The following is a 27,647-nucleotide window of genomic DNA, read 5'->3' as shown; positions in this document are numbered from 1 at the left end:
GGACGGATCTGCAGGAGCCAGCCGCAGCGCGTGCATTGTTTTGGGGATCTCTACTAGTATGAGAACTTCCATTCCAGCTCCTTTGATTTCTTTCATTCTCATATTTTGTCATTTTCTTGATTTTGACCATCCGACCTCATTGTTTCGCCCTTCTCATTTTGCTGCTGCTGTCACCCACAGTTTGTTGCTCTCCACCAGCTGAAAGGGGAATATCTCACCATCCCACCACCAGCCATCTCTGTCCTTGTCTCTGCTGCTGCTGCTGCTGCTGCTGCTCTGGATTTTGGCTGCACTGCTGGACTATCACGCAGGGGGATTTATATTTGTATTGATTTCCATCTGCCGCCCGCTCCGCAGCGGACACCGCCACTTTTTTCTCTCTGAGGGATGTATAACAGCGGGTGAATCCTGCGCTCTGAACACGGGAGAATATTAACGCACTGTCTGCTGAATGAACTGCTGCCGTGCGCCCTTGGTTTTTGGAGCAGGTTTCTCTTCTGGAGACGCTCGTGTGCGTCTGATCGGGGTTTGTGGTCCGTGCGCATCCCCTCTGGATCAGGATATAAGGTGAAGAGATTCCGCGGAGCGTTTGTCCTCTATTTTTGGTGGACATATTTTGTTTTTGTTTTTTGGAGAAGGATTGTGCACCGACCCGGAGGCGCGCAGGCTAAACCATGGGGGACTCGATGTGGAGATATTATTTTGGAGTTTTGTTTATTGCCTTCAAAGTGGACCTGTGCCGGGCGCTCATCCTGGAGTCCATCTACTGGAACACAACAAATACCAAGTAAGTGGAGCACAAGCCGCGCTGATTACTGGCCCCCGTAGCGCCGTATACGCTCTCCCGTGTGGAGGCGATTTCATGCCAGACTCCGTTGAAAAATCGGGCACTTTTATGTTGGCTTGCTCGCCACCTTTAGCTGAAATGCGTATAATAACAAGAGCTAACATTATTGCGCTTTTTTAGCAACAACTCTTGAATTCAGCATACATATAGTGGAACAAAGAGTTGTTAGAGTGGCGTGTTTTAGGATTTAAAATTATCTTCGCTTCTCTTCTGGTCAAAATTAACACAGCTTTGTTGGTCATCTATAGGCCGAATTTCCAAGAGAACATTTTTAAAATCCTTCATCAGTTTCTGCCCGCTCTGCAGCTTCGCACACACACAATACGTGGACTGAGTTTTTATCCTGAGAAGTGACCACATAGGATAATAATGACCTAACATGATAAAGCCATCATCCACACGTCTGTCAAGATAAATTAAACGTTATCTCCACTCTCTGTTTTACTGCTGAAAAAGACAGATGTAGTGTTTGTGTGTGTCGCCGTTGGGGAATATGTCCGCGCAGTGGACGGCGAGGGCCCGCTCGGCCGTGCGTTATGGTGCCACTCAGCCCGCCTCACGAGGAGACAGAACAGTAGTTTGGGATATTTTTTTCTTATATGTTATTTATGGTATATTTTTTTGTAGTTTTCAGATATGTGGCTGATTGTTGTGATGCGCCGAAGGTAACTCCACGCTTCGCCTCCCCGCTCAATAATAAGTTGGACCGGGCGTCAAATAAATCGCACCGGGCTGTAACAGGTCCGGTAAAAATAGCAGACCTTTGAAGCCGCTTTGAGCTCATTAACATTCCTCTTTATTCCCTCACTGTTGTGTTTGCGCAAGATCAAATATTATTGGATGTTATTTTTATCCTCCGTTCTGACGGTAATATTAATGAGAGGAATTGAAGAGAAAATGGAAACATGACGAGGCGGAGGCTTCACGGAGCTGCTGCTGGGACGCTCCTGCACCGGGCCTCTGATGCTCTGCTGTGCTCTCCAGCACTCTGTGTGCAAATAATTAAATAATTGAGTAAACAATGAGCGCATTTTAGGGCGGATTATGCTGCAATTATGGTTGACGAGATGAAAACTTTGAATTAAACCGCTTCTCTCCAGTCGTGCCTTGCTCCTGAATGTAGCAGCGTAACAGCAGAGGAGCACGATACGTTCGGATCATTCGGATGTAGATATCAGTGTGTTTGTTCTTTCAGAACAGTGCGTTAGCTCTGATCGCCGGTGGGTGATTATGAGGAAACCAGGCGCTCAAACAGGCCCCTCGAAGATGTTTTTCTCTCTTTCCTGCCTGTTGTGGTATCTCTGCATCCCTTTCAAAATCATCCACACCCTCCATTTGCCCTTTGAGTATTCCTACAGGCCAAGAAAGGCGGTTAAACTCCTTTTCTGCAGATAAAAAGGTGTCTTTCTCCTCCTCTACACCCCTGGTCTCAGCCCGGCGGGGGGCGCCCCTCTTTGTGGCCGTTTCGTCACGGCCAAACTCCAACTCGCTCAATAATTCCGCTTTTGGCTCTTGTACAGGCAGAAAGCCCCTCTCTGTCTCCGGGTTTTCCTCCGTGAAATACACACAATGGAGACGTTATGATGGTCTAACAGGTGTCTATTGTTGTAGGTTATAGCTGCTGGAAATGAACGTTAACTTGTGGTGTGCGTAACCGTGCGCGCTCCGGCATTGTTTGTCTGTTGTGCCATGTAATTCAGTAGATGTGGAAGGAGGATTTGCTGCCTTGAGTGCAGGACAGAGCCCAGTTTCTTTACGCAGCACGCTCGGCCTTCTAGCCTCTTGACTGCCACGGCCATCTGTGTGCCGAGTGTGCGCCTAATGACGCCCTCAGTTCTGATTTTACCTCACTAATGCTGCAAAAAGGCACTTTAAATGTTCATTTAGGCTGAGGTGGAACTTAGAACGCCTATATTTCTGCCCAAATGCCACCGTGTCACATATAGCCGCTATGTTGTGAGTTGATATGTTAATGCCGCAGCGTATTCAGAGCCATTTGATGAGCATTTGGCCTCAGAGGAGAGCGTGAAGACAAAACAAGGCCAAAATGTTTTGAGCAGGAAACCTTTGCTTGAGTCTGATGTGCAGAGAGATTTTTTAGCCCTGAGCAAATGCAAAGTGGCAGATCACAGCAAACATAAACACTGCTGGGAATATTTTTTCGAAATGTAATCTATGTATAGACATAGTTCAGTTTGCTTCCAGGCAGAGCTTTCCTTCTATATAAGGATCAGCCCAACAAGTCATTTTGTGCCTTTTAAAATACCTTTCTCACAGAGCCAGAGCATGAAACCTCCTCCATTTTGGAGCTGCAGCCCTCGCAAATTAGTATGTCATTTCGCCTGGCGTGTCAGTTTGGATTTTGGGGGAAGAAACAAAGAAAGGAGAAAGAAGTGCGTCCCCTCGGAGCAAATATAGGCCTCAGGCTGCCACAAATGCAGCGGGCATTCCGGCGGAATTAGCATTGTGCATGTGTGCATTCTTTGCGTTCAGTCTGGGTGAGAAGTTCAGAGGTAAAAGGTTAGAGAGTGATATCATTGTGTGACCAGACGCCTCTTTCTTTGCAGGTAAAAACCCCCTTTGTGCCCCTCGCTCGCCTCTTTTTATACAAGCCGAGCAAGAACAATAACTTCAGTTTGTAGTTGAAGTTGTGTCTGAAATAAATCTTTCATACAAACTTGAAAATACTTTCTCACATGAAGTCCTCTAACTTGGAGCCGTCTTTGTTAATTTTCCAAGCTGAGATGTTGATGACGAGCGGTGAGACCCGGATGGAAAATGTTCCTCCTGTCTGATAAATAACTTTCCTCTGAGCGTGGACAGAAAAGGCGACACACAAACTTTTATTATCCCTTTTCACAGCTTGTTGACAGTCCCCCTGCCTGTGTGTGAGTGTGTGTGTGTGTGTGTGTGTGTGTGTGTGTGCCAGCCAGTTATTCCTCCTCGCTTGCAAAGAGAGAACCCCAAAGCGTGAATATCTTTATTCAGCAGGTCAGCAATATGCTCCACAGCCCGAGTCGTCCCTGCGTCTGCGTCTCTCTGTTAGTTTGTGTTCGTCCTCTTCTTTGACTATTCAAGGAAGGATGAATGTTAGAAATGTGAAGGCTGCGGGCCAGTCTAATGCCTTTGTGTGTGTAGGCCGGGGGAGAGGATAAAGAAACACTCAGAGTGTGTGTGTGTGTGTGTGTGCGTGCTAAGTGTGTGTGCATCTAAAAAAGAAAAAATCCCCGCGCAGGGCCCACGGCTGTGTCGATTAAACCTCATTGTTGTTTGCGCTTTACTACTTTACTGCCCTTATGCATGAACCTCGGAAGAAAAAAACAAGAGAATGACCCCACCACCTCGCTCTCCTTCCTCCCCCCTGTCTCCCCACACACACACACACACACACACACACACACACACACACACACACACACACACACACACACATCACACCACACACACATCACACCACACACACCTCCTTCTTCTGGTAATCCATTTTGTAGTTGGGAGGGAGAAACAAAAGAGAGGCCTGCTTTACATGGTTTATGTAAAAGGAGCGCTGCCTCTCTTCCACTGCAGTTCATTAAGAGATTACATAGAAGCCCAAAGACCCTTTGTGACCGGGCAGTGACGGGGGCACCTCTGTGGGTCCTTTTGTGAATGTAGGGGGGGTTAGAGAGAGAGAGAAGGATGTGGAGGAGGGTGGGGGGCGGGCATAGAGATGCAGGTCCATCATGAATGACTGACGAGGCCTTGTGCTGTAACGATGCCCTCCCCTCTTCCTCCAGCTATCCCTCCTTTTCCTGAACCCCCTGCAGAGCCTCTAATTTTCCTTTCTTTCTTTTCTTTTCTTCAGCCGAGAGAGAGAGAGAAAGATCAGTTGTTTTAATTTAGTTACATCGACCGACAGCGAGGTAGAAAGTGAAATCCTGCCATGTTCGTCTGCGACTTCACCCTGCCGGGGTTATGGAGGTTGACGTGCCTTTTTAATGATTACAGCCAAGAGAAAAGTTGATGATTAAGATTGTGTGGGAGCGAAAGAATAGGGAAAAAAGCGACAGAAATGAATCAGAGAGGGAGAGAAGAAAGCGGCGGGGCCCCTTGGGGCAAGGAGGGTAATTATGTCTAGGCCAGCTCAGATCCCACAGGCCTGGATTACTGGATGAAAGGTGGGCTGGAGGCAGACAGAACCGGAGAGGACGAGAGGGGGGATAGGGTGACACTCGGCGTAAAGACCTCCGTCCCCTCGACCGACAGAGGGCGAAAGCCGGGGCGCTGCGAAGAATTGCGGGTGGATTAACCCTCACTATGCCTCGGCTTGGCCTCTTTGTCTGCCGCCTTAATGAATCCTTGCATTGCAGCTGGGATTCAGAGTCAAACAGTTGCTCTTGATCTGCAGTAAATATTCGCCCTCCCCTCGTCTCACTTTGTGCTCCTATAACTTCAGGGCCACAGGAAGAGAACAGGGCCGACTCGGACAGGGGGGGATTACACCCGGGCGGCCACCGGGGGTTTCTGTTGTGTCACACAAAAATCCAACAATCCAGAGGGTTTAATAGAAAGAGGGGATGAGATGTGCAGGGAGGAATAGACGGTAGAAGGCTGGAGAGATTTAACATACTTTGTTTTTTTACTGGCGACAGATGCAGCGGTCGTAACCTCTCAGGAAGTAGGTCCCCACTCCTCCTCCTCCTCCTTTGGCTCCTTTTGCCCCAAACGTTTCCTCTCTCCTCCCCCAAACACATTAACACACACACACACACACACACACACACTAAGAGAGACACCAAACTTAAAGGTGAAGAAAGCTGGTTAGAAGATAAACGAGAGAAACAGATGTCACCCAGTAAACTTTCAGGTCTGCAGGAGTCACCCGAGTGTCACCCACCTGTGCGCCTGAATCAGCACTTTGTCACATGTGAGGAACTTAATTTCACCTGCAGCTGCTTCGATTAAACCAAACATTAACAAGTCCACATTTCACAAAGACCAGTCAAAGTGATGTTCCACCCTGAAAGCACTGAGCAGCCCTAAAGAGCAGTCGCAGACAGAAGTCACTGCTTTAAATCCTTTTCTGAGAAAAGCTCCGAAGGTCTTTTGTTAGCTGGAAATTGCAGCTGTCTGATTTCGCCGTCTCATCTTCTTCGTATCATAAAAGCCTTTTTTTTATTTACGTGTAACTCTGACGGAGACTGTGAGGAGAGAGTGCAGCACCTGTGGCTGGTCTCACCCTCCGCCAAATGGCCCGACAGCGTGCTCCGAGCTGAGAGGCACGCGGCCGGCAGATAGGGCCGACAGCTCCGTCCTGTTTGAAACCCTTCTCCGGCTGTCGTCGGCACTTTAGCTGCGTTTGTTTAGCAGAGGGATAAACAGTGATGAGAGGAGGAAGAGGAGGAGAGCTACCTTATCTGTGCCGCTGTCTTTCCTCCTGTGGCGTCGGCCTCGAGTGGGGAAAGACAACTGTGCGTGACACGTCAGAAACTCTGTAAATATCTTCTTTCAGACAACAAAGATTCAATTTACAATCAATAAAATAGATTAAATTTATGGATCAATCGACTCTAGCTTATCTCTACGCTTCATTACAAAGAGTTTGACATCTTTTTTTCTCCTAAATATTACATAAACTAATTTTGTTAAAGGCTCACAAAGTCACATATGATTCTTTTAATGTCGTGCATGTTCATAAATCAGCTGTCTGTGACAGATGTGTGTTTTGTCGACAGTTACACGCTAAATATTTACACTTTACGGTTACACATATTCACAAAGAGAATCAGGTTATATATTTGTCAGGGTTTGTTGGTCTTTACAGCAGATATTTGACTTTTTCAAACACAATAGCTTCAATATACAGTCCTGTTTCATGTGCATGCAACCTTTAATATCACCAACAGTGATCTGTGCATGTTCTCCGCTCTGCTCTCGTCCCATCAGCTGAACAGAGGGCGTTAAAAGGTTAAACATATTTAATGAATCGATACCGAAGCTTTAAAAAGACTTAATGTAACTCATATCTTTCTCTGTCTGTGTCCTGACATCACTCGTTCATCCTGATTAAAGACACTTTGATGCTTTTAATGTCCAGACGAGCAGCAGGCCGCGGTGATAAACTGCTCTCCGCTCTGTGCTGCAGGAATATTTATGGTGCGGGGAGTCTTCCTAAAGAAGGGGGCTTTTATTTTGAAGAAGAGTAGAGGAGGGGTGAAGGGCCAAGTGTGCCTTAAAGCAGGGTGGGGGGCCCGGTGGAGGAGGATGGAGGTCAAACGCATTTACAATCATGAGACGGCGGGGCGAGCTTTTATTTGTTGTCCGCCCCTCCCTCCATGTGTCCCTTTATTCATCCTCTCTGTCTGTGTAGGAGCTGCATCCTCCGCCTGTGTGTAAGCACTGTTCCAGGTGTGTGGTGTCCGACACACACATTTACTCGTCTCGTAACGCAGCTCGCAGGAGGTCCAGCGCACAACAAATGAATTAGTCTCCAACTTGACTTTCTGGTCTCGTCCTCCTCGCCCTTCTCCCGCCTTTTGTGATTTTTCCAAGAGACGATCCAGAATAACTCATATTTACCCTCAATCAGCCTCTTGGCAGCTCGTCGTTAAACCCACATTGAAACCACAGTTTTATCTCCTCTGTCACTATTTATTGAATGCTTTCATTATACACCACTTTGCTGTAAATCAGCTGGCTCCAATACAAGAGTGAAATGGAGAGTGTGTGTGTGTCTGGTTTTCTTCTGCCCCTGGCTGAGGCAGATCTCATTTTTTGAATTGTAAAGACGGAGAAAGAGCAGAATGCAGCCATTATGATACCAAATCTCATCTACTGTGAGGAGAGACACACGGAACAGGCGCACACACCCTCACACAGAAAGAGAGGAGGAAATGTTAGGAGACAATATCATTGAGCTCTGGCATATCTGTGTGTACGTGCGAGCGTGTGTGTGTGTGTGTGTGTCTATGTGTGTAAGCTTCGTGTTGTCGTGTTGGATCTCCTGCTATTTGCCTACTTCCTTTAGCGATAGCATTCATGCTAACAGAGCTCTGACACGCTAATTGATCAAACTGTCAGACAGGTGTCGTCTTTATTAAGTGCACAGCTAGAAACAGGTGTAATTAGCTTAGCTCAGTGGACAGACAGGTAGGCCTATAAAAGGGCAACAGACAGGCTACAAACATGCACAGGTCAGCACTTCTAAAGCTAAAGGTTGTAACGACTATAATTTGTGTGCATGTAAAGAAGCCTACTTTTGCATACCTACAGCACAGGTACCTACAGCATTTTCTATATTTAGACAGAGGCTAACGCTTCCTCTATTGTCTTAGCCGTAATGCTAACTCATGCTAAACCTCTCCTGACTTTAGCTTCAAACCTGTCGCACAAACATAGAACTGGTGTCAGTTTTAAGAGGACAGAAGGAAGAACAAAAGACCACACAGTCGTTAACTTTGATCGACATCGTTGAGCATGATGGGACGGCACAAAGCCGTACACTGGGACCTTGGAGGCGCTTCTACATCTACTAAAGCATCTCTACATTTACCTCTTTAGATAACAATGTCCACGATGACCTCCGCGACACCAACACACACAGATGTGTAGAATAAGCACATGCATGCCTGCCTGCTTTCACCCCTGTGTAAACACACATGCCCACCACATCCACGCATGAGTGGATCCTTCCAACCACGCTCTGACATACACACAAGGTCAATGCATACACATACAGCACCACAGTCACCCCCCTTCCTACACACAAACACACAGATGTGATACGCTGCAATGCATAGACATACATCCCCTTCCCCTCCCTCCCTCTCTCTCTCTCTCCCTCTCTCTCTCTCTCCGTCTCTCTCCGCCTGTGTCACTGGACACACTGTACGGCCGCTGAGTGTGTCCTCAGGGGGAGGAAGAAATATTCGCTCGGCCTAGTTAGCTGCTACGTGTGCATGTGTGTGTGTGTGTTTGTGTCTATGTGTGTGTGGATGTGTGTGCTCTCTTGTGCACGTGCTCATGCCGGAAGCGGCGAAGATGATGCATGCTGTTAGAGGAGGAAGGAGAAATAATGTATGTGTCTGTTTCTGTACGTTTGAGAGACAGAGAGTGTGTGACAGAGACGAGGAGAGGAAGGAGGAGAAATACTGTTTCTGTGAGAGCGAGCAGCCGCTGTGTTTATATATATAAAACTGATTATGCGTTGAATTTTTCCCCCCGCTATTTCATTTAGAGCTCTTTGTTAATTATGAATCGACTGTGCCTTGCCACCGGTCCCCTGTGTGCAGGCTCCCCTGCTGCCCTGCGGTGGCTGTCTTTGTAGTCAGGAGGAAAAAACACAGTGAAAGCTTTACGCTGCGTTCAGTCGTCACTGTGAGCGGGACGAGAGAGCCGTTTCTGTCTCAGTGCTTCTGTGGAGAGCTGATCTGAGACGCTCCTGTGCTTTCTTCCAGGAAAAAAGGGTCAAAGGTCACCGCACCTGATCAGACATTACAGTAACTACTTGTGAATACTGTTTACATGCTTATATAGACGGATGCAGGCGTGCATAGGGAAGACAAAACGTGCTGTTTGCTCCGGCGCCTGCTGGGCTTCCACGGTTAACATTTCAAATAGTATGCAAGCGTGAGGCAAATTCATTTATCTGATAAATACGAGGTTACACCTCCAACTCATGCTTCAGCTGTGAATGTGTGCGAGCCAGCATGTGCAATCACAGGAGCGCTGCAGGGGCTCGCACCACTTGGAGACTAAACGGCAACATTATTTTACTTTTGGGAAGAATTTAGGGAAATTCTACTGGCTGACAAATCCCCTCCAGCTCCCCGTGTTTCTGCGGCTCTTCCTGTCGTCGCTCATGCTTTTATTATTGTTTTTTAATTTTCTGTTTTGTATGCCAGCGTTGTTCTGCCATTTCTCTCGCACCCGGGAAGCACGCCGCCTTCTCCTCATTTATCCCGTTAATTATTCTCCCTTTGCGTCGCTGCCACAAAGCTGGAGAGAAGCTCTGTGATTTCATCCTCAGATACGGGGGTCACTTTGCACCACACGCACGCGTTCATCACACACATCACACATTCCGCCATTACCCGCTATCATCTAAAATTAATGAACACAATCAGTAATTACCACATCAATAATTAAGCCGACTTCTATTTTTTTGCAAGATATGGAGAGCTCGATGGCAAACACTCCAATCCGAGATGCATAATGAATGACTGCTCATCAGTTTTCTGCAGCTAACTCATATCTGTCTCTCCCTGCGTCTCCTTTCAGATTCGTGCCAGGCCAAGGCGTGGTATTGTACCCCCAGATCGGGGATAAGTTGGACATTGTGTGCCCCCGCGTGGACGGCGGGGTGGTTGATGGTGTGGAGTATTACAAGGTGTACATGGTGCCCAGGGAGCAGCTGGAGAGCTGCACCATCACCAAGGCCGACACGCCGCTCCTCAACTGCGTGAAGCCCGACCAGGACGTCAAATTCACCCTCAAGTTTCAGGAGTTCAGCCCCAATCTGTGGGGCCTGGAGTTCTTCAGAGGGAAAGACTACTACATCATCTGTAAGTACACGTCTCTCCCTGAAGGGATAATAAATTAGGCCTTGCATAATTTAAGGGGAAAAGCAGCCTTTTAAACAGTCAGGCAGGTTTAAGAAGCAGCTGTTGCTGACATGCGTCAAATTTCAGGGTCAGATTTGTTGTGCTTTTTCCTTGAAGGCTAATTCTGGTATTTTTCAACTGCGGCCATGTTTGTGACATATTTAGGGCTCTAAATGAATAATAGGAACAAAAGTTAGCTTCAGCCTGCAGCCACATGACGGCTATAATGGCTGCAAATGTCATCCTGGGGGCAAATGTGCAGATCAAAGTACGAGCACCTAAGTGCATGTTTTTAGATCAACAACCTGAGCCGGCAAAAACCAGAACTTTGAGTGGACGCACTTTGATCAGGCGTGTTTGATCAGCCTGTTAAACGGCTGCTGGGTGAAGCAGTTCTAAAACTTTTAAACCTTTAACATCGCGTCTTTGGTAGAAAACTTTCCCTTGAAAAGCACAAACTGAGGTTAAGCAGAGGATGAGTTCTCCTCCAGATTCTACAGATATATGAGTAAATAATTCAGATTCATTTGAGGTTTTGCTACGAGTCCATTCACAGGAATCTGGAGTGTTCTCAGAGATTCTGCATATGGGATTTGCTTCATGTATAAATTAAGCATCTAGCAAGATCCAAATGAGGAGAGGAGAAGCTCAAATCGAGTCAAAGTTGTGGGATAACTTTGTGAAGTTTAAAGACCCCGTCTGCTTACAGCAAAGTGCGAGATGGAATCGTAAAGCAGCCTCTGAAACCTCATCATCCATCACAAACACACTTCTTTGATTGAAGCACAGCAAACGTTCAGGGTCTCTGGCTCTGAGACTCTCAGCTGCTCACAGTCACTTTTCATTGTTTTGGCGAGCAATGACTCAGCATCCTGTCTCACGGTGAAGGTGTGGCCTCTCCGCTTTACTGATTCCCTGTGATGTACATGCGGCGTCCTGGGAGGAAGTTGTGATGGGGTTTAGCGACGGCCCCCTGGTTTGAAAACACGGGAGGTGGACTGAACCATCTGTGTGGCGCTGATGGGGGGTGCGCTGCAGATAGGACCATCTGTGAGGCTCTGCCACAGCCATCTGTGAGCTGTCACACAGAGTGGAGGGCCATATTTCTGACTGAGGAGAGGACAGGGAAGAAAGGAGAGAAAGGAGAGGAGGAGAGAGGAGCAGGACATACTGATTCTAAACCAAACACTCCACTGAGGTAGAGGAAGTAGAATTTTGCAAAACAAATGTGCACCTTGCTGCACAGTACGCTTTAAACGTCCTCCTGCAGACAGATTTAAATATTATTCTGAGCTCTGTGGAGCTCAGAGGTCCTGCAGAGAGATCTGTCAAGCAGCTGTTTCAGGAAAACAGGTTCACTGACACAATATGCTCATTGAGCTCGGCTTCAGGTACTTTAAAACCAAACAGTAACAGTGGCTTCACTGTCACTAATGTGTCGTAGCTGCAGGATATTTGCATGGCAGGGCATGTCCCGCTGTGTGAAAGTCTAACAGGTGCTTAAGTGGTCGTGCAGGTGAGACATGTATTTAGGCAAATAGAGTACATCACAGCAAATACAGCAGGTAAAATATGAGACAGTGGCTCTGAACTCCACTGATCTTATTTTTAGGACTGATAATAATATGTCCTGGAATGAAAATCGTCCCTTTTTATTTGAATTGAGCACCAATGTTACCAAAGTGCCCGGCAGGCTGCTTTCTTACACAGGTAACTTTATTAACCCTTTGAAGGTAGACCACAGGGGGGCAGTTTTTTACTCGACCCATCACGAGAGGCAGAAACACCAATGTATGCGCTGGTAGGCTCTTAAAAAATTGGCTTCGTTTGTATCCATAGCAAATAAAGTAAACATAAACACCTGACGGGGCTGGATGCTCATGAATCCACCTGTGCAGCCCGCATGAGCCTCCACGCCCACAGCAGCGGAGCACAGCATCAGATGTGGTCTCTGTGAGTGTGTGTTCAAGGACTACAAAGGCTTCTGACTGAGGAGACGCAGACACCAGCACCCCCGCCTCGCCTCCTCCTCGGCTCCCTCCACCCAAACGCTGCAGTTAATTATTGATGAGCCGATGCTGGTGTTTACTTATCGCCGTCTCCCAGCGCTCTGCCCGAGTCCTGCCGCTCAATGTGATCACTAGGTGCTGCATCAGAACCCGAGGAGAACAATCCGATTAACCCTTTGAACTCCGTCTGAGCACACATTGGTGTCTTTGCTTATAGTGATGTCATTATAATTAAAATGTATTTAAAAGGCTTGTATCGATGAGAGAGGGCAGCGTAGACACTCACAGGTACGTACGAGTAGAGGCGGTATGAAGAGAGAGAGGCAGCTATAGTCATGTGAGGACAAACACGCGCACACACACACACACACACACTCTCACACACATTGTCCCTCAGGAGGCCGGGGCTGCATCCATCTATCTGTCTGTAAAATGTATTTCTCCTCGTGGCTCTCTATCAAAGCCTGAGCAGACGAGAATATTCAATTTCCCACCACCGTGCGCTAAAAGCCCTCCTCTTCATCAGCCTGCCGAGTCGACAAGTTGGAACAGAGCGAGCTGTGGGAAAGTTCAATTCAGAACTTTAAAAAGAGGGGTTGGAAAATCCAATTTTGCACTTTCTGCAAATTCCCTCTATCCACCGACATCCCCCACTCCCCGTGCCGCCGCCGCCGCTATCCCGCCTCCCTCCACTGCTCCCCAAAATGCTAATGCGTAGCCTAAAGAGGGGAGAGAGGGAGCTGTTCCTCCACTGGAGCGTGTCACGTTTTTGCTGTTAATTGCCTCTCCTTGGCTAGCTCTGGCCCCCAGTTCTGCAGCTTTAACAGCCCACTGCAGCTGCATTGTGGCACTGCGTTGTGTACTTAGTGCTGTTGCCCTGTTTTATTTTGAAGCGGCCCGCTTGGAGAAGCTCCAGGTTTGCATGGGTAAACACAGGAAGGAAAGCACAAACACAAACATCAGTGACAGAATGAGAGAAACACACAGAGGTGTACGTGGGTGGAGTCACGTTCATGTTTTTATGTGCAGTGGTGGAGAGAGTGTCAATCTTTGCTTGTGGGCGTAAAAAGTATGAGAATTAATACAGAAATACTCAGAGGTGGCAGAAGTACACGGATTCTTTGTTCAAGTAAAAGTATAGATGCTCACAAAATATAAAGTAAGACGTGTCCCATTTCTACAGGCTGTTTCTGTGCTAAGCTAACTGAAGCTAACCTCATATTTAAACTTAAACATTCCAACTTAAAATCATGAAAACAACAGAATGAAAGGTATAATATATTTGTAAATCAGTTGGATGTGGAATATCTTGCTGCTCTGACGTCGTCGGCCATGTTGGCTGCTTCACTTTCATCCACGTGGCTACTCCCCGTCGCTCACAGACAGCACATTCACTAGACGCCTCTTCTCTGCTTTGAACTCTCCCTCACCTGTCTTCTTCATCCTTACACGTCATTTTTGTTAAGTCTGTTACTTAAGTGTCCCATCCATTTAGGCCGAAATCAGTCATGTTAAGAAGGCAGCGTGCAATGATGCCAAATAAATCCCCTCGAATGCATTAAAGCTGAAACAGGGAGCCTGCTTTGAAAATGTAAGAAGGAGAAAGCTTGATTTGCCTTTGTACCTCTGCATGAAAACATCCTGTTGTTCTCTGTTAGCGTGCGTGTGTGTTTGACCCCGCCTTCCCTCGAGCGGCAAAGCTCCATCGGAGTGTGACACGGCCTCAGAGAACTCACCGCGAGGGTTTCATTAGTCTTTTGGAGTGAGCACTCGATACGTAATTAATTAACCGCCGTTTAATCCTCCATTTCTTCTCACAATTGCCGAGGCCTGCACATCAATGCTGCCCATCAGAGTCTCCACCGATTGGATTAGTGCTGCCTTGTGTTGGGTATTGTGCCAGCCGTAGACCTAGATTAGATGGGAAGGCTTGACCCCCCTTAACTCAGAAGCCCCTCCTTCAAACAACTGTAGCATCATCAGGCCTCCGCTTTGACTGTCTCATCCTGCGCTCTTATTTTGAAGGCTGACAGGCGGCCGGATCTGTTTCCTGTATGTTCCATATACTCTTACATGTGTGCGTGAGTGTGTTTGCTTGCGTGCGTTACATCTGTAGATTTCCCTGCACTCATAAGTGGGCGTGTTTGTGTATTTGTGCGTGAACATGTGCGTGAACATGTGTGTGTGTGTGTGTGTGTGTGTGTGTGTGTGTGTGTTTGTGTTCCTGTGCCCTTTTTAAAGTGGCGGCGCACAATGCTGCTCCAGTTGAGAGCAGATGAGTTTGATGTGATTGTTTGCGGCAGCATGGCCTGCAGCCGAGAAACTAGCGAGCTAGATGATTACATGATCTAAAGAGGGAGAGAGAGAGAGATGAATGAGGAGGGAAAGGGGGCAGAAAGAGTGACGTCAGAGAAAGAGAGCGAGGGAGGGCAAAGGAAAGAGAGCTAAATACAGAGAGGGGGGGGAAATCGAGCTAAACGGAACGGGGGCAGGGAGATGAGCTAAAGAGGGCAGAAGAAGGACGAGTCTGAATTTACAGTCAGCGCAGACGTGAAGAGAGACATTTCATCAAGACTTTAATCACCTTTCTACCCCGTCACAACAGAAAACAGTCCCGTCGCTCCTCTCTGACGGACGTGTGAATCCAACGTGAGCTGCCAGGGGGAAATTCCTCTGAGTGATGTGACATCAATTTAAAATGCACTTTCAGATTTTTGTCTGCTTTATAATCAGAAAAACTTTATTTATAAAGCACTTTGCAGAAACATTACAAAGCGCAGCATGCATAAAAGAAGGCAAAGCAATGGGAGTGTCAGTTAGCAATGCAACAGCTGCAAGGCCAATTACTGTAAATGTGAATGTTAACACAAATAAACAAAGAGCAAATATGTAAAAGCAAAGTAATGCAAGACAAAAGTCTGAAGGAATACTTGAAATGAAAGAACGTAAAGCAGCTTTATTTCTGCACAAACGTTTCAGCTCTGTCAGTACATTAAAGAGATATATCGCCTTCATATTTACACGTTATGCTTGATTTAAAATGAATTCTAAAGGACACAAGTGGTAAATGTAGAGAACTAAAATAGGTGATCGTATTTCTGGAGCTGAGCTGCAGCATTTTGTAAGATCTGGAGGCAAAGGAGAGACTTTGTAGGGAGACGTTTACAGGAAGTTGCAAAATATTCACCCCAGTAACATCCATGTTCTTTGTGTTAGATTGTTGCTGTCACTATCATCATGTTAGTCACTCGTGGAAAAACAAGCTGATTTTTACCCCAAATCTCAGTCAAACTAGCAACCTAAACTACACATCAATCGATTGTTGAATTATTTCTGCTTCTGCATTGAGACAGCAGCAGTGATTGGTCGGTTGTTGCGGTCGCCATTTGTCGGGTTTGCGTATTCAGGGTGACCCGGCTCTGCCCCGGCCTCGTTCCGAGGGTCACCTGGGTCCCCGAGCACGAAGGCGCCTCCTGCCACGGCCGATTAGTGCACTCGCTGCTGACGGGTCTTAACTAGCTCATAACCCGGCGCTGTGATGATGGCTTCACGCTCCACAGCAACCTGATGGACGGTAATTACGCTCTGCGTTTAGATCATAGCTGCCTCCTCTTTCTCTCTTTCTGTCCTCGTTCCCTCCGTCAGCGCTTCCTGTAAATCTCTCTCTGTCTTTCTGAGATGCCTCTTCGGCTCCTCGCTGCCATGCTGCTCGCTTCCACTATTTATGAGCGGCCCAGCTTTGTCTTTCGGCGGTGCATTGTGTATTAATTATACCCACAGAATTTGGCAATTTGAGCGGAGCAGCTTTCAGAGTTATGTGAGCTGGTGAAAGTGATCAGATATGAAATCACAAAGACTGGACGTAAAGTGTTCCTGCTCATGAAACTAAAGCTCACATCTTATCAAAATGACAAAACGATAATGCTATGAACTGCTTTGAATGTTGCTGACGGTTAAGTTACACATGCTAGCTCTAAATGTTAGCACAGGCTCACGACTGACTCTCTTATTATGTGATGTTTTTCTTCTCTTGATTCGATAAACTAAATTAAGTAAAGCAGGAGCACACACACACACACACACACACACACACACACATTTTCAAAGTAAAGGACCCTTCTTTCACACACTCTTACCATTTGTTTGAGACTACGTGTGTGCGTGTGTGTGTGTGCAGGATTGTTTCAGAGCCACTCAAGCTGTCAGTTTGGTCTCGAGCGGTACTTTGTCACAGGCAGTGAGTGATTTCTCCTGATGACCTTTTTTCTCCTGTTGCCGAGCCTGTTTTTGCATTCATGTGTTATTGCGTGTGTGTGTGTGTGTGTGTGTGTGTGTGTGTGTGTGTTTGAAAGCAACGATGAAATGCAGTGCAAAGTGAAGTCATTTAAAGTCTCGTGCATTTCTGTTCGATCGCTAAGATGATATCTGCCTTGAATGCAAGATTTAAGTGTGTGTGAGCTTCATTTCTCACATTAAATCAGGATTGCATATTTTAATCACTCTATAGTTTTATCCTGCAGCGCACAGAGCCTTATTCAGAACAATAAACACTCTAAAGAAGGCTGTTTCTGCAGCGACGCGTGGGCTGTTACTCAGCTTGTTTTTAACAGCCAAATGAAGAAAAGCTTTTTGCTAGAAGAGTGCCTCGTTTTTCTCTTTCTAACGACCGCAGTGTTGGACGCACTTTTTCATCTTAAATCTTTTCTTTGCATTAGTTTTAAAACATATATAAAGATATTTGTACTTGTTTTTAAAAAGACATTTTTCCTGCTCTGTCGGCGGATCATTTCTCTTATTTTAAGTAACATTTCCCACTTTTCCTTCTTCCTTTGTTTTTGAAGTGTAGTCGGGATCGTCCCTTTTTCTCTTCACGTTTTGTTCCCCTGCAGAATTCGGTCACACACGCTGAAGCAGCGGGTCCACTTCTTTTTCTCCTTTTTCCTTCTCGTCCTCCCCCCGTGCCTCTCCCCGTTTTCCCTCCTCCCTCCTTGTCTTAAGTCTTGTCTGGCCGTTGTAATACCAGCGATATTTCTGAGGATCTTGTATGAAGCAGGTCCATCCCTCTCCCCCCTACCTTCCAACATGTCCCCCCCTCCAGCATTAGGGATTAGCTGGTTAACTCTAGCCAGCTCGTCTGTCAGCCGGTCCGGCCTGGGCCTCGTCTGAGGAGGGCCAAGTCATTCAGCCGACTCAACAATCACATTCTGTTTAAATCCAAGTCAGGCTTCTCTGGACTGCAGCTCTGGCATAGAGAGCGCTTTACTCTGCATTTAAAGGGGAAGATTTAAAGTTTAAGATGGCTCCAGATTGAAGGATATTTTTTTTTCTATTAAAAGTTGCAGCCAATTTTTGGCAGTCTTGGCGACGTTTGTGTTTTTCTAACTTCTGCGTTGATGTGTTAAATGATTTAATAGAGCAAAGAGAAGGAGGAGAGAACAAAGAGAGGAGGGGACACAAGTGGCCTAAATACACCTTCTGTGCAGCTCACTACCCTTGAGACGCTGTGACCTCTGACCCCGCAGGCACAAGCGGTTTGGAGCGGGCATGCACCCAAACACAACTGCACAAACACACACACCGTCGAGCTAATCGCTTCAAAGTAAACAATGCTAAGGTGGTTAGCGACGTGGTGCAGGATTGTAAAATTCATGAGTGTTGTGCTAACAGGTTTATGAAATGAACACACAAACATGCACGCACACACACACAGGAGCACAAGCCTTTAAGGAGCTTTGTCTGTAATGTGCTTTTCGGGCTCCGCTGAAGAGCCATAGGTCAGCGAGAGAGGGAGACGGGGGAGAGAGGAGGCGAGGAGGGAGGGAGGGAAGGAGGCCTTGTTAACATGCTCTTTGTGTCCGCTCCCATCACCGTCTTATTGCAGCGAGGGGATTCGGATCAAAATGATTGGTGGCTGGGAGGGCGGAAAGGGAAGAAAAAAGAGAGAAGGGACAACAAGGAGGAGGAGGAGGAGGAAGTGGAACAGCTTCATTTCTCAAACCTATTTCCTCCTCAGAGAAGCACCTGCCTTTCAATCCCCCCGCAGATGATGGGAACACGTTTGGGTGCAGCGGGGATGGGCGACGGGGGACGACGAGGGGGGATATAGAAGGAGAAGGTGGTGGCTGCAAGGTGGGAAGAGGAGGAAACTGGGGAGGATGGGGTGTTGTTGAAGGGAGGAGGAGAGAGAGGAAGCAGAGGGGAGGTGGATGAGAGGGGGGTCAGAGCGGTGGGGGCAGTCACTGTGAATGCGGGCCACTGCGCACTGGCGGGAAGCCAAGCCGCTAAGCCCCGGCAGCTCGTTAGCCTCTGTGTTACTGACCTGATAAACCACAAGCCCTACCACCCCCCCTCCCCCTGTTCTCCCCTCCCTCGCCTCCTGCCTGTTCCCTGTCACAACTCATGATCTAAGCTAGCTGCAGTTCTGCACAGGAGCCTCCGGGGGCAGCACAGATAAATATGCTGCTATATGTGCATGGTTATACTCCAGCCTATTATAATAGAAACGATGTAAAGGTTTTATATTATTGCATTAAGATGTTAGTTTCAGGAACATGGCCTTCATGTTCCTGAAACTTCCCTCCTCCAACATGCAGCTTACATTTTTAACCGCCCCTCCCTGTACCTGCTCACATGCGCGTTTTGTTCCCCCTCACGCGCGGGCCGTCCTGCACCGCCCCTCCAGATTCCTGCAACATCTGCAGCTGTCCCTTAAACACAGCGTTTAGCATTTCGCTTCTGTTTCTGCGGTGGTTAAACGAGGTTTTTAGATCCTTTCAGCTTGTTTTATCTGAGGGCCATCCAGGTATTTATCACCTCCCTCTGTTCACTTCATTTCACTGCCTCTCCTGGAGAAGTGCCCCATATTTCTTTTTACAATTTCTCCTCTTTCATGTTTACATGCTGGATGTTTTTGATGTTTCACGCAGCAGATCTCTCTTTCTTCTTCAGTTTGGCTTTTTTAAAAGTGTTTTCTTAAATAACTGGCTCCCCCTCTCTCGAGTGTTGTTTCTGCTAATGCAGGATAAGCCACCAAATTTCTTGCCAAGATGGCCGCTGTCTTTGCAGTCCTGTCTCCCTCCTTCATTTTCTCCCCCCCCCACTCTCCTCACCGCCCTTAACTGCCTCCTTGACGAGGCCCATCAGCACAGTTAGAGATATTACAGTCACAATTACTCAGCCTAATTGACTTTGGGGATGTGAAATATTCCGCCTGAGAGCAGAGTCTGAGGTGATGAGCAGGTGAATTGTGATTTTATTAAAGGGGGGATGACTCATATTGCTCCTCAGCGGGAGGCGTTCGCTGCCTCTGTTGTCTTTGGGAACTGGCTGTTTTCCGAGATAAGCTTCACACTGAAACTACTGGAATTCAGAGACATCTGGAACGGCCATGTCTTTCTTTCTGGCTCCGACATTATGTGCATTGAATTTCATTCATCAATTTACAATCTAAGAACAGATATTAGATAAAGATACAAAGGCCTCTTAAACAGTGACATCAAACCCTAACCGTGCTGCTCTGTGTGTTTCTGCTGCAGCTACATCTAACGGCACCATGGAGGGCATCGACAACCAGGAGGGAGGCGTGTGCAAGACCAAGTCCATGAAGATAATCATGAAAGTGGGACAAAGTAAGTATATTATTGTGGCACCGGGCGCCTGCAGGCACGAGCGGAACGCTGTGTGAGCGTCTGAAAATGCCCTAATAAGGTCATAGGAGGCTGTGCAGCAAACGGCTCCATCGTCTCCATGACACCTGGGGCTGCGAGGGGGCAGGAGATGTAATCTAGCGGAAGTCCTAATGCGCTGAAACACACACACTCACACACACACATCGAGTATGCTTGCACGCACACATGCACCACAAGCATCTGCTGTTGTACACTTTAACTAGCCGGCTTTCTACACATAGATAGCTGGTTCAGATGCACACAAACACATATTTGTCATGAGTCACAGCAGACAGATCAGACCGGTTCTTAATTACAGCAATAATTAGTCATAAATCAGCTGCCCTGCCACCACCCAGAGAGGTAATTTCCTGCAGTTTGCCCTCTCGTCAGCACCGTCTCCAGCTCGGTTTCGTATCGCTGAAGGTCAGGGGGAATTATTGGGAGCTGCTGCACTCTGAGGAGAAAACAAACATGTGCTGGAGGAGTCTGGATGTGAGTTAAAAGCAGTGAAAATCAGCTGTAGTGTTGAGAGGACTGTTTAACAGACCAGGGGATTTATAAAGCGTGCTTTTATTACGTGTGAGCCTGACGTTCATCCTGAGAATAGCTGTGATTATGACAGCAGCTGCTCGCTGAATTACTCCACCATTTAGTGTGACGGCTCGGCCTAGAAGAAACAACAGAACATTTCAAACCAACCAGAAACAAGAGCTGTTCCAAAACGTTTGTACCTATCAATCATTCAGACCCCAGACGATGTAAAAGACATGAAGCACCAGCACGAACTCACATTAATCCTCGTGCATCATCTCTGCTTCTTTTCAGATCCCTCTGATCCTATTTCACCCAAAGACAACCCCACCAGAGTACCCTACCCTCCCAAGCACCCAGAAGACAAGGACACCTACAACCCCAATGACGTGCTGGAGAAGCCAGGTGAGATCACCTTTGCCTGGTTTAAACCCAGAGAAAGCGGTCATTGACTGGAGGATTTATAGAAACAATCTGGCATTTTGGGGGACGATTGTTCGTCCAGCTAAGAGCTGATAGCAAAGCGTGTGTGTTTGGGAGAGTCACCGAGGTGTGTGTGTGAAAGTGAAGGAAAGAAAGGTCAGTGATTCATCAGCCAGTAATTGAATGTTGCCCATAAAGCTGATAGGCATCTCCGGCCTCTTAAGGACTTATAAGGTAACTCCACGCTGGCCCCCTTCCAGCCTCAACCCGCCGCTTAAGTGACATTTTCAGGAAAATGATCTGATCGCTGTCTGCCATCTTTTTTTAACGACCTGTTCTCGGCACAGACGCACACTTGTTTCTGCACAGAATCACAACTCAGACAGACACGCAGCCCGCTCTTATCTCTCATATTATATTGCCGTTAAAAAAAAACTCCCCAGAAGAAAGTCAGACCGGCAATTTCCGCAGCAAGAAAAGAAACAGGAAGAGCCCAGGAACAAAAACAAGCCGACCTCGCCGTCCTTACCCCGATGGTTTATTAAAGGTGTGGCCTCACCTCACACTTTCAGTTTGCAAACCTGCCGCCCCGCCCACTCTGAACGCTGCAAAACAAACCAGACTGCCTTCACTGGCTCATCGTGAAACTTTTGTAGATTAAATTAAACAGGATCTTTTAAAAAAAAACGGCGACGACCTCCTCTGGGAGCTTCAAAGGGTTAAATCCATACTCTGCAGACATCTGCATCTTTTCCTCCACTCATCCCTCCATCCCGGCCGCTAGCAGGAGCATATGGGCCGAGAGCTACGGGCAGAGCGTCTGAGGCTCTGTAATCCCCGTGTAGAACATGGGAAGGGTCCTCCCTTTTCGCCGCCTGCCATCCTCCATCCACTCCCCCGACCACAGAAAAGCACTCTCAGGCCCTCAGGAGAGCAGCGGCAGACAGGGAGACACAATAATCCCGCAATCCTGTCCCGGGGAGAACACAGCACAGCGGCCCCTGAGTGTTGGACGCGAACCAGAACGTCTATCGCTGGGAGTCATAGCACAGCTTGCCTTTCATAATTCATGTCTCACATGACATCAAATATTTCTTTCGTGTTTCCCCTCCCTGCGGGGCTGTTAGTCAGAAAATGAAGTTACTTTTTTGTCTTTCAAATTGCAATTTATCTAAGTGCCGCTCGCCTGTATCTGCCCCAGCCATTGTACCTCCTATCAGGCTGCTCTCGCCCTACTTTCAAGGTTGCAGTCTTCACCGGCTGAATTTGAATAGCCAACCGATCGAATGTGACCTTTACACAAAAGCTTTCTATAGGCAGGCTTCACCCTCAGCTGCTGTGCTGCCGGCCTCCTCCCTGCACGCTGACATGATGAAAAGATTGTGCAGAATAAAAAGGTGGAAGGCAGGAAAAGACACAAAGCTATAATAAAAAAAAGCACACCCTGCTTCTGCTTCCATTCCTTCCCTTTCTTTGAAGGCGTCAGAAAGCTTCAACCAAAGTGTTTTTTGGGATTTGAGACCCCACACCTTCCTGATGTCAGACTTGCGGGGGCTGCATCAGAATCACATTCTGCAGCTTTGAAAAAAAATTCACCAAATTCACGCCAACTTCACACAACGATTGGCAGCGATCGGAGATTTTCTCAAACTCGTTTTTATTCCTGACACAGAGGAGTGAGTAGTACAACGGCATGAATTTCTTCAAAGAAAGATTGTCCAAAAACTGTTGATGTTGTCCCCATTGGGACGAATATCGTGTCCCACCCGTCTGTGAGGTAGGCGTCAATTGGGTTTGGCGACGTCTGCACACATCGTACCTTCGAATCAGGTTTTTAGAATAAAAAATAAACATAATTAAAGAAATAATGAGCTGTTCTCTCTGCTCTCTGAGCAGCAGATACATGCAAACATCACATATTGTTTTGAAGACACACAGCTCATCACTATAGTAGAACTTTGCTGAAACAACGTCCCCGTTCTTCACCTGTCAGCGTAGCCTTTCGGGAAAGCTATAAAGTGATTTGCCTTCAGATGTAATTGGATGGTATGTCACACAAATTAGTTTGTTGGGAGCTAAATCTGCGTTTGATGATGTAATTACTGGTTCCTCTTGTATAATTAGAGCTCGACTCGTAGATGTAAGTGAAGCAGAGCTCATTGTGACATGTGACTCACCTGCGTTTCCCTCCGTCTCTCAGGTGAAGCGCACAGAGAAAGCAACCAGAACGACAACGGGGGGAAGTCGTCCAGCGTCATCGGCTCGGAGGTGGCCATCTTCGTCGGCATCGCCTCGGGCAGCGTCATCTTCATCATCATCATCATCATGCTGGTCCTGCTGCTGCTCAAGTACCGGCGGCGGCACCGCAAGCACTCGCCGCAGCACGCCGCCACGCTGTCTCTAAGCACCCTGGCCACGCCCAAACGGAGCGGTGGCGGGAACAATAACGGCTCGGAGCCCAGCGACATCATCATCCCGCTCAGGACTGCTGACAGCGTCTTCTGCCCGCACTACGAGAAGGTCAGCGGCGACTACGGCCACCCGGTCTACATAGTGCAGGAGATGCCGCCTCAGAGCCCGGCCAACATCTACTACAAAGTCTGACGTGGAACTTTTACTGGAACAATCCTCGGGCAGAGCGGGTTTTTGATTTGGCCTGGCACCGCCGGCACGCCCGCAAACTCTCGCTCTTTCTCTCTCTCACTCTGTCGACTCCTCCTCCTCCTCTCCTCTGATGTTTGTCACTATTTTTCTTTATCAAAGTTTGCTGATACCTTGTCGCTCTGGTTCGGTTACAGTCGGTGCGGATAGGATGGGTGGAGGGCGGAGAGTATGCTGCTGCTGCTGCCGCTGCGCTCTGGGGCTCTCTGGGGAATACAGAGGAGGATCTTCTTTCCCAAATGTTGCTCCCCGTTTTGTTTTGTGCACTGCAGCCAGCGAAGGATTGTGGGATCGGAAAGTTAGACAGATGCACAGTGTGGTTTTGCTTTTACTCGGATCGGACAGATGGATGTATGGACGTGAGGGTTTCCTGGCATGAGAGGAGGGGAAGAAAGAGAGACTACCGCTTGGAAAAAAGAGAGCAAAAGAGACACAAAAGAGAGAGGAGGACAGGTAAAGGAGAATATCGGCTGACCATGAACTCACAAAATGGCTGCCCACTGTTGAGAGACTCCGTGGATTTAGCAGGCGGAGGAGGAAAAAGGAGAGAGATTATCGCAGCGATCCTCTCTGGGACTTTCCTGACTGACTCACGGAGATCACCCATTCACCCTGCCACCCACATGCCCACCATCACATATACACACATTCACCCACGCGCACAGACACACTGTCTCAATGTGAACTGTTTGGGTTTCAATGTGGATTGCACCATTTCTCCTCATCCTCAGAAAATCACTTCATTCAGACTTTACTTGAAGGTTTTCTTTTGTCTCTGTTTCTCGTATCTGATTTTCATATCTCGGTGTCGTTCAAACGCAGATTTTCTTTTCCTTTAGTGACATGTTTCATCATGTCGAGTGACTCGACAGGAATGGCGAGAGAGTGTGAAGGAAGGAGTGGGGATTTTTTTATATTTTGCGCCCTCATGCTAAGGACCAGAGTGCGTGTCAGGTGTGCCCAGGTGGCTCCTGGGAAGAGTGGAGGACTTTCATATACATAGAGCAGCACTTTTAACCCCATTCTGGTACCTCCACTCTTTGCAGCGGTCAGAGAGAGACGCAGTGAGAGCTAGCGACGGGACAGCGGCTGCATGCGGTCACGTTTAGCAGCACGAGGGCTCGCCTCAACTTCTTTAGAACCCGGAGCTTTCCACACGGGGAAGTCTTAGGGGCAATATGAAATCCCTTTCGCCTTACTGCCGCATCAGGTGAAGACGAGGCCCGAGATCTAGTTGAGGTTAGCGTAGCTGGCTGAAACAGCTCTAGGTACTGTAATGTTTACCCCGAGGGGTCCAATGATGATTAAGGGTGCCCCGAGGGCCCAGAATCAGCGTGATCGGTGCTCTCCTGTTTCAGCCTGTTCCCACTCCCAACTTGTCAAACACAGCAGCTTGGTCTGTGGCCTAACGCTTCAAAATATGAAGCTATAGGCTCCCTGCTAGCATTGGCTTTGCATGTGCAGAGCTCTGAGGTTCATTAAGCAATAATAAATAAGCCAAAGTTAGACTATCAAAATAAGGCAGTCAAGTTAGTTACATCAAATCCATAAATTACACAACTAACCGGAGTTTTGGCACCTTAACTAACCAGTCTGCAACTCTTTCACACGTTAACCCGTGTGTGATTATTGCTGCATGTCTGAAAGTCTAAACTTTAAATATTTCTAAGCGAGCTTTATTCTGAAGGTTGCTTATTTATTATCCCTGACCTGACCTCCGTCTGAAACAGGACGTTGCACATTTATAAATGCTAGCATGAGCGTGCAGCCTGTAAACCTGATGCTCATGAGGCACCGACAGCTTCATGTGCTGAAGCGTAGGGCCGCTGACCAAGCCGCTATATGAGACAAGCTGTGTGTGAGAACGTGTTGACTATTCTTAGTTTTAAAAAAAGCACAGGGACATCTTACATTGTCACTGTTTCCCATTAGCATTTCCATATTGTGAGTTTTTGATTTTACTCCTTTTTTTTTTACTAAATAGATGTACATTTAAAGAAAGGACATTACAAGAAGAAAAAATACAAATAAAAAGCAGAATTTATTTATGATAGACACATAGAGCACAGGTGTTGTCAGGCGGGGCGGAGAGGAAGAAGAAGTAATGTTAATATATTATGGTATAAGTGCACATTATGCAATCTAGGTTTTTGATTATTTGATATCTCTCGACCCGCTGAGTCCTGTATTTTCACGAGCTCTCGTCCACAGACTCGGGCTCGGTTAGGGTAGCCTGGGCCCCGGCCCCCGGGGGGGTCCAGTTATCGGACCCCAAATAGCTCACATTGGTGTATAAAAGGGCAGAGTAGCTGTGTCTACCACACTCACTCAGTGTAGCATCTCCCAAAGGATAACTCCCATGAACACCCAGTGCCCCCGATTCTCCTCATACACACCCTTCATGTTCTCTGTGCATGTGTGTACATGTGTGTGTGCGTGTGTTGAGCAAGTTTCAGTGACTTCACATTCATTATTATCGTAAGCTTCGGGTCATAAAGGTGACTTAAGCTGTCCCCGAGCATGTTTCAGCCCATCGTCAGCATCATTTGTCATTTGTTTTTAAAGAACATCAAATTTCACCGAAAAGCCAAGCCTTGTATGATCTGAGGTTTGTGCCTCCAAGAGGCTACAAAATCTGCAAATATGCAATTCTTATTTATTTTTTTAATCAATTCTGAGAAAAAAAAAACACCTATGGAAAGTGTTCTTAACCACTGAAAGATGTAACGACAAACTAATGACACAAACTAGCAAAGTACGTCACACAAGCCTGCTGTTCAGTCTTTCTTTCCTGCATTATTTCTAGTATTATTTGAACCTTTTCTGTTTGAACGATGTGCCGTAGTACAAAGGTAAACTGTGAAAAATGAAACCATTCAAAGCATATATATCACACCTGAACAGGTATTTAAGAGAAGAGGAAAACACACACACATACGACAAAGAAATGGCTGTTTAGTTGCTGTCTGTCTGCGGCAGAATATGACAATCTTATTAGTTTCTTTTAATCTGACGTCCTTTTCTTAGCCGCCGCTCCACTAACGCTCTCCCATCATCGACCCGGCTCGTTCAAAGCTCTTTGAAATGTGGCGGCGATGCTGCCAGAGTCTTAGCGCAGGCGCTCGGAGAAGCACCTCAGGCTACTGTAAAATGCCTTGCTCGTATGGTCAGCCCTTGGTCACTTGACTCAGTAATTTTGCACCGTACTTCTGTAGGTAAGAAACTGTAAATACATTAATGTTTGTATTGTATATGGATCCTGGGTTGTTACAATAGCCTTATTCACCTTTTTAGGAAAGTAAATGGAAAAAAGTTCAGAAAAAATGGAATACACTTCAGTAAAAACAGAGCATACTACTTTTTTGGTAAATAGCTTATGTAAATATCGACCAGAACCCAATAAAAACATTTTTTATAAACTCTTAAAGTAAGATGTTTTGTATAAAATTTGAATTTTTTGCTATGTATTTTAGCTAGCGCTCGATGGAAAGTCCGTGTCCTCCCCACTCCCTCCCCTTTTGCACTGTTTCCATGGTAATTTGGTTTAAAAAAAAAAAGAGAGAAAAGTTGCCAAACCGACTGCTGCATATTTGTGCCATAAGTGTGTACCATAAATATTTATTGAATTAGTTTCTTTTTTCTTTTTTTGTTCTGTTTATGATTTAATTTCAGTCCAGTTTTAAGTAACACAGTATTATCTTTGCATTGTTTGTTTGTCTCCCCTGGTTTTCTTTAGTCATGTCATGGTTACTGGGTGGCTGTAGCCCTTTTCTCCCCTCCCTCGCAGTATGAGATGGCCAGGCTGTGAAAAATGGTTTTAACATTCAACAATTTAAAACAAGTTCAAAGTGAGGATAAATGACACACATTCCACCAGTCTGTTACAAACTGAAAATGTTTTTCAATAAAATGTTTTTCCTATGGA

General features: G+C 46.9%; 1 protein-coding gene across 1 annotated transcript; it reads left to right on the top strand.

The window, feature by feature from the left end:
- On the top strand, window positions 1–27,647 carry efnb2a (ephrin-B2a). The gene is made up of 6 exons (XM_069662985.1): window positions 1–56; window positions 181–787; window positions 10,106–10,389; window positions 19,973–20,065; window positions 20,933–21,043; window positions 23,262–27,647. Exons 2-6 carry the CDS (start codon window positions 675–677, stop codon window positions 23,663–23,665), a joined length of 1,005 nt encoding a protein of 334 aa, XP_069519086.1. The 5' UTR covers window positions 1–56; window positions 181–674; the 3' UTR covers window positions 23,666–27,647.

The sequence above is a fragment of the Semicossyphus pulcher genome, unplaced genomic scaffold (assembly GCF_022749685.1).
Source record: "Semicossyphus pulcher isolate SPU_LCO1_2020_fin unplaced genomic scaffold, fSemPul1.0.p SCAF_15, whole genome shotgun sequence".
Taxonomy (NCBI): domain Eukaryota; kingdom Metazoa; phylum Chordata; class Actinopteri; order Labriformes; family Labridae; genus Semicossyphus; species Semicossyphus pulcher.
The sequence above is the reverse complement of the archived record's forward strand: the minus strand, read 5'-3'. Positions and strand labels throughout refer to the sequence as shown.